Source organism: Triplophysa rosa, linkage group LG21, assembly GCF_024868665.1.
Source record: "Triplophysa rosa linkage group LG21, Trosa_1v2, whole genome shotgun sequence".
Taxonomy (NCBI): domain Eukaryota; kingdom Metazoa; phylum Chordata; class Actinopteri; order Cypriniformes; family Nemacheilidae; genus Triplophysa; species Triplophysa rosa.
The window spans coordinates 4,983,189-4,999,437 of record NC_079910.1 but is presented as its reverse complement, the minus strand read 5'-3'; the positions used below and the strand labels follow the sequence as shown (position 1 = coordinate 4,999,437).

Below are 16,249 nucleotides of genomic sequence, written 5' to 3'. Positions count from 1 at the left end.
AACGAATTTGATTGATCGTCTTGTCTTCTGCAGCCCCGTGGTAGAGTCAAGAGGGCATGTTATTGGTACTGTGGTATTTTAAAACCCGATCGCATTCCCATGGTTCAAGGAAAGTGCTTTTGTTTTATGCGGGGTCAACTTGAATGGCTTCACTGAGCAAGCGCGAGGAAATGAGAGCGTTTATTGCTGATGCTTCAGCGCTTAAGGCATTCTTCAAGGTGAATTGGTAAACTAGTCTGTTTTTTGCATCACACATACTCTTCATTCCCCACCTCCTGTACGCTCTCTCTCTCTCAGTCTCTCCCGCACTTTGCCTTTCATTTTTGTGCCAGCTGAGTTGGCACAGACTGTGTGAAATATTTAAGGGCACAGCAGGTCTATCAGACGAGTTCTCAGTGTGGAGTTTGTGGAGTGCACTGGTGTCTGCTAGCTCGACACACTCATTAAATGTTGTATAGAATTCCACCCAAGGGCCCACTGTAAGATATTTATGTTTATGTGTTATAAGTTCCCATTCTGGCAGGCAGAACTTTTAAAACTCGTTTGAATCAATAGATAATGTTCTGTTGTTCAACACTCATGATGTCTTTTCTTATCATTGCAGGGCTTGCGGCCATGATGCTGCAGATGATGGTGTAGACGACAGCGGCGTGCCGAGAGAGAGAGCAGAGAGGACACTGGGTCAATAAGTCGCTCTCCTCACCGTAGACTGACAGACGCTGTCCAGGGTTTTTCAAGCCCCAAAGGTGAAACGCACCTGGCCGAACGCTTCCTCTCAGAAAGATCCTAACCATGCTGCCGTATGGGAGGAAGCTCCTTTCTGCCTCTCTTCGTGAGGCCTTCCTTTTTCTCTTCTTCCTCTGTCTCCTCCCTCAACATGGGGGGCTTGAGGTCAACCTCTCTTCCTTCCGGACCTTCGTCCCACCAGAGGGAGGGCTTACGCATTTGGTCGTCCATAACAAAACGGGTGAAGTCTACGTCGGTGGTGTCAATTGGATATACAAGCTCTCCAGCAACCTGACTAAACTCCGAAACCATGTGACAGGTCCTGTGTTGGATAATGAAAAATGTTACCCACCGCCTGGTGTCCAGTCTTGCCCTCATGAGCTGTCGCAGACTAGCAACGTCAACAAGTTGTTGCTCTTGGATTCGGGGCAGAACAGGCTCATCGCATGCGGCAGCACTTCGCAAGGTATATGCCAGTTCCTGCGACTGGATGACCTCTTCAAACTGGGCGAGCCGCATCACCGCAAAGAGCACTACCTTTCCAGTGTATCCGAGGCAGGGACTATGTCAGGAGTGGTTATTAGCGGAACCCAAGGTGAAGACAGCGGGAAATTATTTGTTGGAACGCCCATCGAAGGCAAATCCGAGTACTTCCCCACCCTCTCCAGTCGCAAGCTGATGGCAAATGAGGAGAACGCTGATATGTTTAGCTTCGTCTACCAGGATGAATTCGTCTCTTCGCAGCTCAAGATTCCTTCTGACACACTTTCCAAGTTCCCCACTTTCGACATCTACTACGTCTACGGTTTCAGCAGCGAGCAGTTCATCTACTACCTAACCCTTCAACTGGACACCCAACTTACCTCGCCGGATGCCAGCGGTGAACAGTTTTTCACCTCCAAGATTGTCCGCCTCTGCGTGGACGACCCCAAGTTCTACTCCTACGTGGAGTTTCCCATTGGCTGTACCAAGGACGGAGTGGAATACCGACTGGTCCAAGACGCCTACCTCAGTCGGCCCGGTGCCAAGCTGGCACGATCGTTGGGTATCTCTGAACATGAGGAGGTTCTGTTTACCGTTTTTGCTCAGGGCCAGAAGAATCGGGCCAAGCCGCCGAAAGAGTCAGCGCTGTGCTTGTTCACGCTGCGTAAAATCAAGGAAAAGATTAAGGAGAGAATTCAGTCTTGCTACAGGGGAGAGGGCAAACTGTCCCTGCCCTGGCTGCTCAACAAGGAACTGAATTGCATCAACTCTGTAAGTTAAAGTCTTTTATATTTCTATCAATAGTTTTTAATGGCGTTGATGGATGTAGAAGCACATCGATCCACTAACTTTACTCATTTGTAGACCACAGGTTATTTCCAGATCATTGGTGCAGTGAAACTGGTGGGAATGTCTTAGCCATGTGCATGGAAACAGAAGCTTGTTGCTGTTTAACAAGGCAACCTCAGCTACCCGGTCATTATCCCAGTCTCTTGGATTAGTGCCATTAGTGTCAGTCTCCGGCCTCGTGCGTCCCTTTCCTCAAGTGATAATTGATTTAAAGACCTAAAGTCCCCGCAAGTTCTCATGGGACCATTGTTTTGGTGTAAGAACGTTGTGGACAGCCACAGAGACGCTAGCGTGCACATGCATCAGCAGCACTCTTTGCTCTGCTTTCCTCATATAGAAAATATCCAAAGCTCCAGTTCTACACTGAATACAATGCCCTAGCACAGCATGAGGGGATTATTCCTCGAGAACAGCTCAAATCCTCCATTCTATTATATGTGCAGCATGTTCCTGGGTGATTCGACTGTACTCGGTCATACAAGAGGAAATGCTTTTTGGCTGATGGAGCGAGTCAGAGACTTGGGAGAGTAATAAAAGAATAGAAGGATGAAACCGGTGATTAACGGGAAAAAAAGAAGATGGAGGCAGATAAAAATCCCAGGCAGTGTGCGACTTCGTGTTGTATTATGATGTATTATGATATAGCCTCAGCGATGCAGTTATCGGTTCACAATTCCCGTGCCATGACATCTCATTTCAAGCATTTTGTCATAACGCTGGTGCGTTGTGAATTATTACGTTTCCCGGCCAACCTTTATTAAATGCCCCAAATGAGAAAATGTAATATTCGCTGCAGTTTATAAAGGCAAAATCTGATCTGATCAAACGTTAGTGGCAAATACATCAAGGCTGTAACATTCAAACTAGACAGTAATTCTTTTTTTCCATTCATCATATGCTGAAATGTAATAACTATGAGAATGCGTGTCACAGACCTGATGATATTCAGCTCTCAGAAGTATTTTATAAAGAATAGTGCTGCCTGGTATGGAAGTGGTGGGAGCATCAGAAAGCATAATGCTGTTTTATTGGTTGTTTAGTTGTACCAAGCCTAAGAAATATTGAATTGGTTTGTGAAGCTTTAATGAAGAAATGTAGTTTTATTTAAAGTAATGTTTCACACCCTCAAAAATAAAAATCACACTATGACTTTTTTAGCTTAGCAAAGATTTAAATTAAAAGCCCATTTATTAACCCCAAACATTGAAGCTTTGAAAAGCACATACAACCATCAAGAATAAAATATGGACGTAAGAAAAATGTTAAAGGGATAGTTCACTCAATAATGAAAATTCTGTCATCATTTACGAACCCTATTTTCATTTCAAAGCGGTATGACTTTTTCTTCTGCAGAACACAAAAGAAGATATTTTGAAGAATGTTGGTAACAATGGCAGTACCCTACCCATTCACTTCTGTTGTGTGGACACAAAACCAATGCAAGTCAATGTACCGCCATTGTTCAGTTGCCATTGTTTGTGTTCTGCAGAAGAAAGAAAGTCATACAGGTTTGAAATGACAAGAAGATGAGTAAATGATGACAGAATTTTCATTTTGTTTGAACTATCCCTTTAATATTTAAAGAATATCTCTTGAAAAAAATAGTCCGACACATCTGGAAGGTAAACGAATGGTAGGACTTTTCATTTTTAGTGAACTTTGCATTTAATCTTAAAGCCACAAATTCCCTTTAAATTGATCTTTTAAGCTCTTATTTGTTCGGCTGACTCTATGCACTTTCATGAGTAAAGGCAGATCGTTTTTTAGTCAGAGTTCAGCTATTTTACTGTGTTTTAAGTACAGTCCTTTAAAATAGAAGTCGTTTTTGCACTCGACTGTTATTGCGGTATAATATAAATAACATTAATATTGCTCCACCATGACAGTAGTTGACCTAAAAGAGAGCTGTACTTTGGATTCTCAAATGCACTCGCACAGAGAACGTTTCGGTCTTTACGTTGTCATCGTAAATCTTCCGTATAATCTAAACTATTGCCTTTGCAGTGCATTGTGGGAAGTGTAAACCATATGGCCAGTGCAGAACATGAAGTGGCCACAGTGGTAGACTTCATCGACGAATAACTGACACTCGCATTAAGGATAATAACTGCTGCCATTATAATAAGGGGCCTGGAGCAATCTGCCTTGGTAATGATGACGGCACGGCTGGCTGAATTGGATGAAAAGATAACGCTCTGAGGGTCCTCCACCAGCAAGTAGCTTCCAGCTTATGAATAATTCACCCTCGCTCACCTTGTGTTATTCATTTATATCCCATCACAATCAGCGCATGATCAAAAATCCCTCAGCCGCCGCGCTCTGCTTACAAGCAATTAATGTTGTCATTTTCCAATCACAAAGTGCACTTTCATAACTCGCAATGCTGCGAGACAGGCACTCAGACAGACAGGCTTTGTTTTATAAGACAGACAGTATAACTGCTTTTGACGTCTTTCTTCGGCCCACCTGTCTCATTGCTCATGGTAAAGCTATGCATATATGTAAATGAGACGCTGTACATGATGTTGCTTGATTACCATCTGCGACGGTGTGTTGCAATCCATCAAGGACACGTCAGCACAGCCAAAAAATACATATGTGCTTTTACTGTTCTGCATTTTGTTCAGCTGCTGTCAGAAGTGCTGGTCTTTCTTCATTGGACATCCATTTGACTGATGTTTATATTGGACACTTTTATAGGGCGAACAGTAAAAAAAACATGTTCGTACTTATCTTAAAACAAATAAAAGATTAAGCAAAATGCCATTTTAGATGTTCTAAGTAGGGCTGCAACAACTAATCGATAATAATCGATAATGAAATTCGTTGTCAACGAATTTCATTATCGATTAGTTGGTCTGTGACGTCACTTGCGAGCTGCGCAGTTATAAATCAAGCGTGTCTTCTTCCCTTTTAAAATGACCGCTTTAGATGTGTCTCTCCGTGCAGCATGAGCTGCGCAGTTTTAAATGTCAGACGTGGTTCTCCGTGGATGTGTCTCTCCGTGCAGCGCGAGGTACGCAGTTTTAAAGTCACATGTGTCTCTCCGTGGATGCGTCTCTCCGTGCGGCACAAGTTGCGCAGTTTTAAAGTCCGACGTGTTCTGCATGCATCTCTTCAAGCTGCGCAGTTTTAAAGTTTAAAGGGGAGAGGTGTTTTAAATGACAAAATTAAAGATTATATTAGTAAAACCCAATTTGTGGCGTTTGCACTTTGCAAAGTACATAATAGGCTAAATACCCTGATTTGGTGGTTTATTTAGTTCAGAGGTGGGTAACGAAGTACATTTACTTGAGTACTGTACTTAAGTACACTTTTTGAGTATTTGTACTGAAGTATTACTTTTTCTGTTTACTTTTTACTGTACTTCACTACATTTGAATGACAAATATCTCACTTTTCATGGCACAAAAAAATATTTCCTTGGCCGACCCTCCCCTCGCTCCCACGTTTGGGAGAGACTATTGTCAGTTGCTTCTAATATGACACACATGAATCAACTCACCAGGTGTGTTAATTATGGAGACATTCACAACGTTTTGGGAGAAGGCTAATGAGTTCAGTTGTGTATACTTTTCCCATATTTGATTTACTTATTATAAGAAAAGATGTAATTACATTTTATCCGATTAATCGATAAAAAAGTCCAACTAATCGATTATCAAAATAATCGTTAGTTGCAGCCCTAGTTCTAAGAAATTCTAAAACACATTTTAATTTTGAGGTTAATGCGTGAGGTGAGCTTAAATGCTCGAGCAGGAAATAATTATACATTTTTATATTTTATAAAAGTTTTTTTCACAATAACAGTCGTGATGAATACATAAATGTACTAAATATATCTAGCAGTAGGTAAACCACTTTAATAATTGACTTTTATTGTGTAAAAATGTAAAAAATAAATAATAATATGTTACATTTATGCTATTTAAAGTATAAGCAAGTACTTTAAAGTATATGTCCTATACGTGTTTTTCCGAAAAATAAATAAATAAAAGAACAATAAAAGGAATTTGGACTGATTGCAATGACTCAACGAATGAATATTTATGTGTCTGCGTGTGCATTCGGTCCAAACTCTATTTCTCATTATATTTATTTATTTTGTGTAAAGTGCGTATGTAATATTGATTGTTGGCTAAAAATGGACAAATACTGTTTAGAAACATGATAAGGCATGCATTTGTTCTTACTTTAAATAGTACCGACATTGTGTTATAAAGCCAAACTGAACAGTTTTAGACGCCACAAGATTAGAATTTGATAGAATGGCCACATACACAATGCGATGTGTTATGAGTGACAACTGCATTTACTGCAGGAGTGAATCCAGTAAATTCTCATTCTCTGTGAGAACTGAATAAAGCAGTCTTTCCTGAAATCACGATGATTGACTATAGGTTCAACTATAGTGATAACTATAGGTTTTACAGTTGCAAACAAGAAAGACAAATGCTAACGGTTCATGCTGTTTGGTGTTCGCTACTTTGACCAAAATAGAAGTAGTGAGATGTGTTTTGTTAATGAATGTTAAACAGATGCTATTAAACAGCGTGCGATGTAATGCATGGGTTACCCCCCTACTACGACGGAGAGAGTCAGGGTTGTGTCAAAATTTGTGAATGAGTCAAGACACGTACCATTTCTCTGTGATTTGCTTGCAGAATAGAGACATGTATCTATTTTAAAGTGCTTTAACATTAACAACCGGGTTGTCATTCAGGTGATTTTCGGTACTGTATATATGGATTTAATGTTAATTCGATTTCATACAAATTTTCCCAGAAGTGATTTCATTTGTGGTTGTCTCCCTTTGGAAGCACTAGGCGGCTCTCACCGGGCAAAGACGTTGTCACGTTTTCGCTTCTTTGCCGAAGGAGAAAACATATACGAAACACGCTCGGTTGTCCATTTAGGGCTACTGTAGAAACAACATGGTGAATTCCATGTAAGGGGACCAGTGGCGTATATGTAGACAGAAATAGCTCATTCTACAAAACGAAAACAAAAACAAAACGCTTCATTATGTATCTTTATACACCTCTGAAGACATAGTTATGTATATTATATTGCATATCTGTCAACAGATCCTGCACCTTTAAGTAAATAATCAAACTCCGTGCGTACAACAGGATTAAGCCCTCAGCATCATCTTTATTTAACTACATTGTCTACGTGGCCAATATTTACTTTGCTGCCAAAGTGGCCTATTCAGATGTCAATGTGAAGATATTGGCATTGATCTAGAGATTGTAGTCCGTGATGGCGCCTCTTTGTCTATTTCCATGCGGCGGGCGGGTGTGCCAGACTCATCCCAAGCTCTTCTAAAATTTACGGCTGCCATAACGGCAGAGGAACTTTTAAAAGTTCCAGGTCACCTTCAGTGCCAGATGCAAGCTGGTTTCCAACGATCTGAATTGTGCTCGTAAAAAAAAAGAAAAGACAAAAACAAAACAAACTAATTAGCATTGCTAATGAGCCTTTCAGTATGTCCGCAGGTGATATTAAAAAGCACGACACAATAACAACAAACGGCGGCAGCAAAGCGCTCTCGTCACTTCCATACTTGAAAACACAGCGCGAGTCGCTCTCTCAGGAAAACGTCGCTAACTGCATTATTGCCGAACGACTGCTTTCCATTTTGGGACTTGAGCTGATTTTCGGTATGGCACAGAGACAAAATTTTGTTTAACTGATGAGCGAAAAATACACCAGGACCGACTCTTCACCCTTCGCTCCTTTGCATAATTACATTTATCACTTATCTCAGTTGATCACTTGGCTGGTGATTTTAATTGCTAACAGTTTTCCTTCCAGCATTCGCTTCTCCTTCAGACTGATGGCTGAAAGATTTTCCATCTTGTCTTTTAATCTCGCTTCCTATTGAAAACTTCCCCGATGAAAGACTTAGCGATTAAATCATGACATTGAATATCATTTGCTTGCTGTTAGTATTCACTTTAGTTCATCTAATTCCCCGAGGACCTGCTCAAGAATATGAAAGAACAAGTCCATGTGGGAGCTCTTCACGGACAGGAGTAAAGATATTGTACTGGATTACACTTTAATGGCTTCCCATCTGTGCCTCCTTCCTTGTAGAATATTGATCAGAGATGACTGGATATCGAAAAATCGTATAGATGATGTGATATCCACCTCGGTATCCTGTGGGCTAATCGTTTTTCCATAGTATTATGTATTTTGCGTCTGAAACCCTCTAGTGATTTTCTTCCATGAAACAAAGGGAAAATGAATAGGAGACCTCTGGTCTGTCCAAACATGTGGATAACATACTTGCAGCACTTGTTATGGTGCAAATGTTTGCCTTAAAGGGATAGTTCACCCAAAAATATAAATTCAGTCATTTATTTGACTCGTGTTTCGTGGAACACAAAATATATTTTGAGAAATGTCTCCCTGGTTTTGTGTCCAAGGGGGCCAGTGTTGTTTGGTTACCAACATGAAAGAGATTTAATATAATTCTGTATCTTATTTTGTGTTCTGCAGAAGAAAGTCATACAGGTTTGAAATAACACAAGGGTGTTTTTTTTTTTAAAGAAATGGTTTTCTCAAAATCAAAATGACCCTGTCTTTTCCATACAATGAAAGTGGATGGGGACTAGGGGCTCTCAAGCTCCAGCAAAGGAAAAAAGCACCATAATGGCATCAGAAGACTAGTTTTTGAATGAATCAATTTTCTGATGAATATTAAAGCCTTGTTAAAGAATCGAACCAAAATGTAGATCATTATTCAAATCTTGCAGCTCTAGTCACCATTCACTTTCATTGTGTGGACCAGTTTTGACATTCTGTTTGATAGACCATAGCAGTAAGTAAATGATAAGAATTAAATATTTTTTGGGTGAACTGTTCCTTTAACACAAGGCCTTCAAATCGAACGAGGCCTTGAGAGAGGCCAAATAATGTGTAGACAACAGTGTGAATTCACTCTGATGGTAATTTTAAATCAATTAGTCAGCCAGTTAACTGGGCTATAAGAAAAATGACCCCCCCCCTCAGCATTTGGATGGAGGCTCGGTGTGTAGGTTGCAAATCTCTTCACAGGTCAGGCTTGGAGTGTTCCCCATCTAATTGTTGGCGTAATTATTTATTGATGCGTGTTTGTGTGGGAGCAGCGTAGAGAGCATGTGTGGGATGGTGGGTGGTTGCGATCAAGCTGGCGGTGTGTGTTTGAGAGCGTGTGTTTGTGTGCGGCGCTGTTTTCCAGACTGCGTGTGCAGCTGTATTTGTTGTTTCCTGTGGTGGTGGGCAATGGGATGGATCCAGGCAACATCACACTGATTCATATTCCACATCGACCTGAAAACAACACATACATACATAGGCTGGGAAAATCCAGTTATCACTTCTCTGCTGAAATTACTTTGGTTAAACCAGCATACATTTTTATACTGGTTTAGACTGGTTAGTGCCGTGGATGATCCAGCAAGTCTTGCTAGTTAAAAAGTTTGTCTGTGAGGTCAGGATTTGCCGTGATTTTGATAATAACATTTTTCTGGATTAATATCACGTGTTTTGTGACGCTGTTGTCTTTGTTTTGCTTGCTAGTGGGTTAGGAACAATACTCTTTAATTTTCTTTCAGTACAGTGTTTATAACAAGGTGTTTTATGTTGTGCAAATAAATGTTATTTATTTAGATTATTTTAATAAGTACACTACCATTCAAAAGGGAAATGTTTCTTATCTTAAAAATCTTTTGGTTTAAGTGTATTTGCATAAATGTTTGAAATGACTTGAAATATTATTTATAATTATTTTGAAATAAAAAAATATTATAAGCCATTACTAATATACAAATATTTTTCTGAAATTAATAATAATAATTATTATTATTATTATGTTTTGTATTAGTTAATGTTTTATTAATTTCAAAATGTTTATTAGTAAATAATAAAACATTAGTATAATAATAATAATAATAGTAAATTTTAATCTTTTAATCTTCATTTAAAAAGAAATTGGTTGATAGAATGCAAAGAACATTTCTGCAAAATATTGGCAAACTGTGACTACACTGCAGATGATCTTGGTCTGGACTTTTTTGAGTAAGTGACCCCAAACCTTTGAATTGAAATGTATGTTAATGAAATTGTTCTTTTATTTTTAGATGCGAGGGGTAGTATTAGGCCTGGGTTTAGGACTTAATCAACATTTTCAATAACATTGTTTATGAACATTAATTGCCCTTTGATTTTGAGCAGTTAAGGTTTGAGGTTGGGTCCTGTGAGGTTTGGACTGTGTTTGTTTAACTGGAAAACTCAAATCAACAAAAGATGTTGATTCAGGAACACATCATATTTGGCAAAACCACTGTCACTATTTTTTTTAAACCACAAACCTTCTCGTTATGTGAAATGCTCAAGCATAATGATGTTATTTCTACAGATGAACCCTTGCTAAATCATTATGAATTATGGCCGGCCAAAGCAAATTTCAGAGCACAACTAGCATGACCTGGAAAGAAACACGGTGAACCGCACTTTTGAAAGGACAAAGCCATTTCTCATTCCTGGCACCTCAGCCGAATCTGGAGAGCCAGTGGGAGAATCCTAACACCCAGAAGAGGTCACGCTGGCTTTCAGAACTTTTTTCCCCATAGCTTGCTGTTGTCAGAGATGTTTCTAGCAGGCTGGAGTCTATTTGTAACGAGAGGGTGTAGGATTAGATGATGGAGCATTACTGGACGCTGAGGTCAGGGGTTCCAGGAAAACATAAAATGTTTTGGATTCATAATGAGGCTTGGATGTCCCTTTTGCTGTTGTCACAACCTTGCAGCATTTTTAGGGGGTGGATCCAGTGCAGTAAAACGGAGAAATAATGTTCGCTAATGGAAACCAACAGTTACGGCTCCAGAGCCAAAATGACTGTGCTTTTTGTTCAAGTGAGTGGGAAGGACGGTTTACTTTATGATGGTGGAGTTTATGCGCACTAAAGGTTTTCATGATGGTGTGTTTGAATAGATAGCAACTTCCATGTGTTTTTTGTTCGTTTAAAGCGCTCGTATTGCTCCGGGGAGATATTTGGTGATAACCATGATACAGTACATTTAGCAAATGAGCCTGTAGATGCTGTTTGATTTCATTGATATTTTCCATGACTCATACCAAACCCATTGCTTGTTGTTTCAATTTGGTAGTTTCACACCAAAGAAAACGACACTTTACCAGCTTGATCCGGCTCATAACCGCAGTCATCATAAGGACTGATAGCTGTTAGGCAATTCTCTGCCTGCATAATCATTACCGTCTTTCTCCAGAACGCCCCGGAGGCCAACCCTCATGTGGAACTGTGTTGGGTGTACAGTAGATCTGAGCTATGTAGGCTAAAAATTATATATATATGTTTTTTTTACAGTGATACTTCACCCAAAAAGGAAAATTCTGTCATCATTTAATCACCTTCGAGTTGTTCCAAATGTGTATACATTTCTTTGTTCTGATGAACACAGAGAAAGATATTTGGAAGAATGCTTATAACCAAACAGATCTCAACACCCATTGACTCCCATAGTAGGAAAAATGACTTAATCATTTTTTTGTTCTGTTGAACACAAAAGAAGACATTTTGAAGAATGTAGGACAGTTCTGGGGCACTTTTGTTTTTTCCCACTATGGGAGTCAATGGGTGTTGAGATCTGTTTGGTTATAAGCATTCTTCCAAATATCTTTCTCTGTGTTTATCAGAGCAAAGAAATGTATACACATTTCGAACAACTCGAAGGTGAGTAAATGCTGACAGAATTTTCGTTTTTGGGTGAACTATCCCTTTAAATTGCAATAAAACTACTGAAAGCTGCAATCCGTAACTTTTGCTCTAATCTCTGTTTGAAACATAAAAATGTACTTTGTTCTTATCTTTATTTGGGTAAACATTTAAATATGCAGTCATTTGCTATGTAAACAGTTTATCTTTTTATGTACATGCTGATTTTTGTTTCTATTTTTCCAAACCATATATCAAAAATACAACCCAATTTCAACCCAGCATTGGGTCAAAAAGAGGTGAACCCAGCCCGCTGGGTTGCAAATTAACCTATGTTGGGTTGTTTTAAGCCATTTTTGGGTCAAATATAAGTGTTTTATGTATTAATTTAAGACAGCTGTGGGCTTTGTCTCTTTTTGACCCAACGCTGGGTTGAAAATAACCCAGCATTTTTTAGAGTGTAAATAAATTGAATTATTATAATAACAAATATAAAATACTTACATTTTCAATTCTGTTTTATTAATTATTTTTGTATATTTCGCAAAGCAGCCTTACTGTAAATGCATATAGAAAGATGTAGTTTTGAAGAAAATAAAAAATGCGGGGTTATTTTCAACCCAGCATTGGGTCAAAAATGGACCAACCAAACCGTTGGGTTATTGTTTGTTTGTTGGGTCAAATATAAATATTTTCTAGTTTAATTTAACCCAACAGTTGGGTTTGTCTCATTTTGACTCAATGCTAGGTTGAACATAACCTTGCATTTTTTTAGAGTGTGGCATCTAAATAAATGGTCAGTACTTTCACAGTCTAAGTCTGTGTAACACATTTTTCATGGGGATGTACATTAGTAATACTAATTGAGGTGATGACACATACAGTGCATCAAATTTAAACCTAAAATGAGATGGACGGTATCAGAAATACCACATATTTTGCCATAATTGTGTACCGTCTCAACAACAAAAAACAATGCTAAACACCAATATTGACCAATTACGAGCTAGTTTAAAAAAATATAGTAAAATTATGAATTCAAAATTTGATATCATCCAGCCCTGGTATACAGCACATTTAACTGGCATTAGGTCATTTAACAACAGGCCGAACATTATGTGATCTTGGTTCTTTAGCCAGGGCCTTTTAAAACCCTTATGCAGTTTGTCACTCGGAGGCTTGTAGATGCCTCATACTGAGTCTTGGAGGAGCTTTTCCAGCCTCGGTCGTTGAGCGGACGTCAAACGGCAGACCCATATTCTCTCAGCGATATGTTGTGTTTATAGCTTATGGTAGTTGAGAATGGACTCAGCAGGACCTCCAATGGCTACCATAGAGCTGTTGAATAGAAGCTAATGAAATCACTCATTGCTTGCTCGCGCACTCATGCGCACACACACATACAACAGGGTTATATCACGGATCTCATTACTCGTTGCCGTATGAGAACGTAGCTCTTGAACACACACAATTTTTCAGCCAGAAATGCAGTTTCGCAAGCGCGCTGCTCTGGGGAGAGAGGCTGCATCTGAGCTGTAATTGGATTAGTGTTTATGGGATGCTTAATTTTAGATTACGGAGATTATAATCTGATGCTTTTGCTGGGACAACAACGTTAAAAGGCTCAGATCGGATTCATGTTCTTATAGATCAGACTACTGTGCAGACTGCATGCGTCTGACACACAAGCGCACACACACATGTAAATCAGTGCTTGATGGAGAGCATGTCATCATTAGATAAATAAACAAATTACTGCGTAACAAAATTTGTGTTTCAGGGTTTCCAGAAGTTTGTGTTGAGTTTTTGAGGTTTATAGAAAGGAATTTGCTTGTGGTTGAATACATTTTGTGGGAGAAATTTGTGATGTTTTCACACTGTTTTACACTGAGGGTTAAATTATTTGTCGTGTGTGCCTTTTTAACCAGAATAATCAGGATTTTAATAGGGTTGAGAGGGGTGTAGATTAGAAAAATTGATATGATGCATTAGGTCATATTAGTAGGGACATTACATCACGGATGCTTATTTTGCTTTGAACTTTACTTTTATAATAAGTCTTTTTATCAGCGCTCTCAAACGATTTATCACGATTAATCGCATCCAGTGTTTACATAATAAATGTCCTGTCTGCTGTGCATATTAATTTGGTATTATAAACACATACACATACATGCATATACAGTATTTAAAAAATAAATACAATTTATAAACGTGTATATAATGTAAATTCAATTATTGGTCAATATAATTGTCAATATAAATATTTTCTAAACATATACACATGTATGCACAGTACACAGACATGTATTATGTGAACACAAACTTTTATTCTGGGTGTGAGTCACAATTAATTGTTTGACAGCCCTAGTTTTTATTGTGATATTTAGAAGTATAAGGCTAATTATTTTGCATCCATGCAATAATGTTTTATAATCTGTATTACATTTTAATTTCCTTTTACACAGATTGTGACATAATCTTGCCTTCAAACATAGACAGACGTTGTTTGTTGTTTGTTGATCTGTGTTTGCAAACCCATGTGTTTTTCAGGCCAGGTTCAGGTTCACTGGAATCTTAAGGGGAAGCGATCAGGCAGGAAGTGGGGCAGTAAGGTTGAGAAATTGGCCTAAATTGCATTTCCTACCCAGCACATTAGTAAAAGGAACAGCTGCTTTTAATGGAAGCTTTTTTGAAAGCAATGACATGTCAGCGTGCCAAACATACGTGTGATCTGTGGCACAAGGTCGCAAATCATTCAGCCTCTACAGGTTGCTTCTCATGAGATGCGGTGCAGAGTTTGGGATGCGGTGCCAAACTCTTTGTTCCGTTATCCTAATGTAAACCATATGAGCACTGTTTTCAGATAGAAACCGTTGCCTAATACTGTATGTACGGGTAAAGACAATACTGAGAAACATGCTCAAGGCACATTTCATGACTTAATCAAGAGAAAAAATGAGGAAATAATGAAATTGTTTTGGGTTCGAAAATGAAGCCTTTTAGTAGCTTTTAGTACTTTAATGGTTCTTTTGCCTTTTTCAAGCCTGAAAGCTTCAGTCTCATTATTGTGTAATTGTGTTCGTTGGACTGCGTGAGCAGCACGGTTTCCAGAATTTTTCATTTTCTGTTCCACAGAAAAAAAAGAAAGTCACAAGAACGAGGCCTCCGTCTCTTTGTGTACTGTGGAACCTTTTGGCATGATTTGAGCTACAAAAACGTAATGTACAATACGCTTGTTCATATCTTGTTAAACATCTTTTGAGAGAAAAAAGACAACTAACTCTTAAAATAATTAACAATACATAAATAAAAATTCATTCTACTTACATATGGAAGACTCTTTTTGCTGATCTTTTAGAAGTTCATGTCTGATTTATATCAGTTGAAATCCATCCATTACATCATGTCAGTTTAGAGGCGTGTAGGAGAGGGGAAGATAGACGAAAAGGGGGTGTGTGTGTGAGAGAGAGAAGAAAGAAGAGTTGTGTGTGTATTCTCTGCCAGATGTCACGGGGCTGAGAACAGTTCACGGGCCGTCACATAATCAAGCTTGTATGCGCTGCTTGGAAATGTTATTGCGTCATGTGACGCTGGTCTGAGGAATTTGTGTGTGTGTGCGCGAACAGGCTGTGTGGAGCGTGCGTGTGCAATGTCAGGTCAGCAGAGAGGGGATATAAACATCTGTCCCACAGCTTTAGACTGCTGCTTGTTAAATGACACAAGCGCACATAACACATTTTCATGTGCCGCGCTAGAATTCTTGCACTCGCGTCGTTTTTCAGTTATCGCTTTGTTTACTGTATACTTCCATACAAGACCTTGTCACTTAGTTATTTATAAGGTTTAATTTGCACTGAAGAGCATGATTTCCGTATGTTTTCCTGTTTACTTTGGTGGCTTTTGGCTAGAGTAAGTTGCAGTGTTTCTGTGCGAGACTTCACGGGGCATAGCGTCTCATTTTCTCTTCCATTCAATAACCCTTGTGCATTCGCTTTCTCTTTCAACTCATCGTGTAACCTTTCCCGTAAATTACCGTTTGAGATCAGCACTGCGAGTGCTGTTTCAGTCTACACCTTTAATAGCCCAACATTTAAAATGGGCTCAGATCAGCGGTGCACATTTCTGCTATGATTTCCACTGATATTTCCCATCGCCTCCATGCGGTGAACACCTGCGCTCTCTCCACGACAGAGTCTCATGCACGATGTTATAAAGCCAAACAATGAAGTGCACGAGTGGCGTTTCAGTGCCAAAGGAGAGGATGGAGTGAAAGACGGAGAGGAACTGAGACCGGGCGAGAGAGTCCAGGTACTAAAAGGTGAACGTGTGGACTGATATATCGCCTCTGAGTTACAGCCACGCCGCAGGGTACAAGACCTGAATAACAGGACCCTTTTTAATGCACCACTCATGTGAGACGTTGCAGGTGAACGTATGAGACGTTTTTGTGATGATGATTTATTT

General features: G+C 39.3%; 1 protein-coding gene across 2 annotated transcripts in view; it reads left to right on the top strand.

Moving 5' to 3' along the window:
- Positions 1-16,249, top strand: part of plxna1a (plexin A1a) — a 181,745-nt gene that overhangs the window by 20,465 nt on the left and 145,031 nt on the right. For both annotated transcript variants that reach the window (XM_057363321.1, XM_057363320.1), the window contains exon 2: positions 605-1,980. In XM_057363321.1, coding sequence (XP_057219304.1) covers positions 793-1,980 — 1,188 coding nt within the window. In that variant the 5' untranslated portion in view covers positions 605-792. The remainder of the gene's footprint in view (positions 1-604; positions 1,981-16,249) is intronic.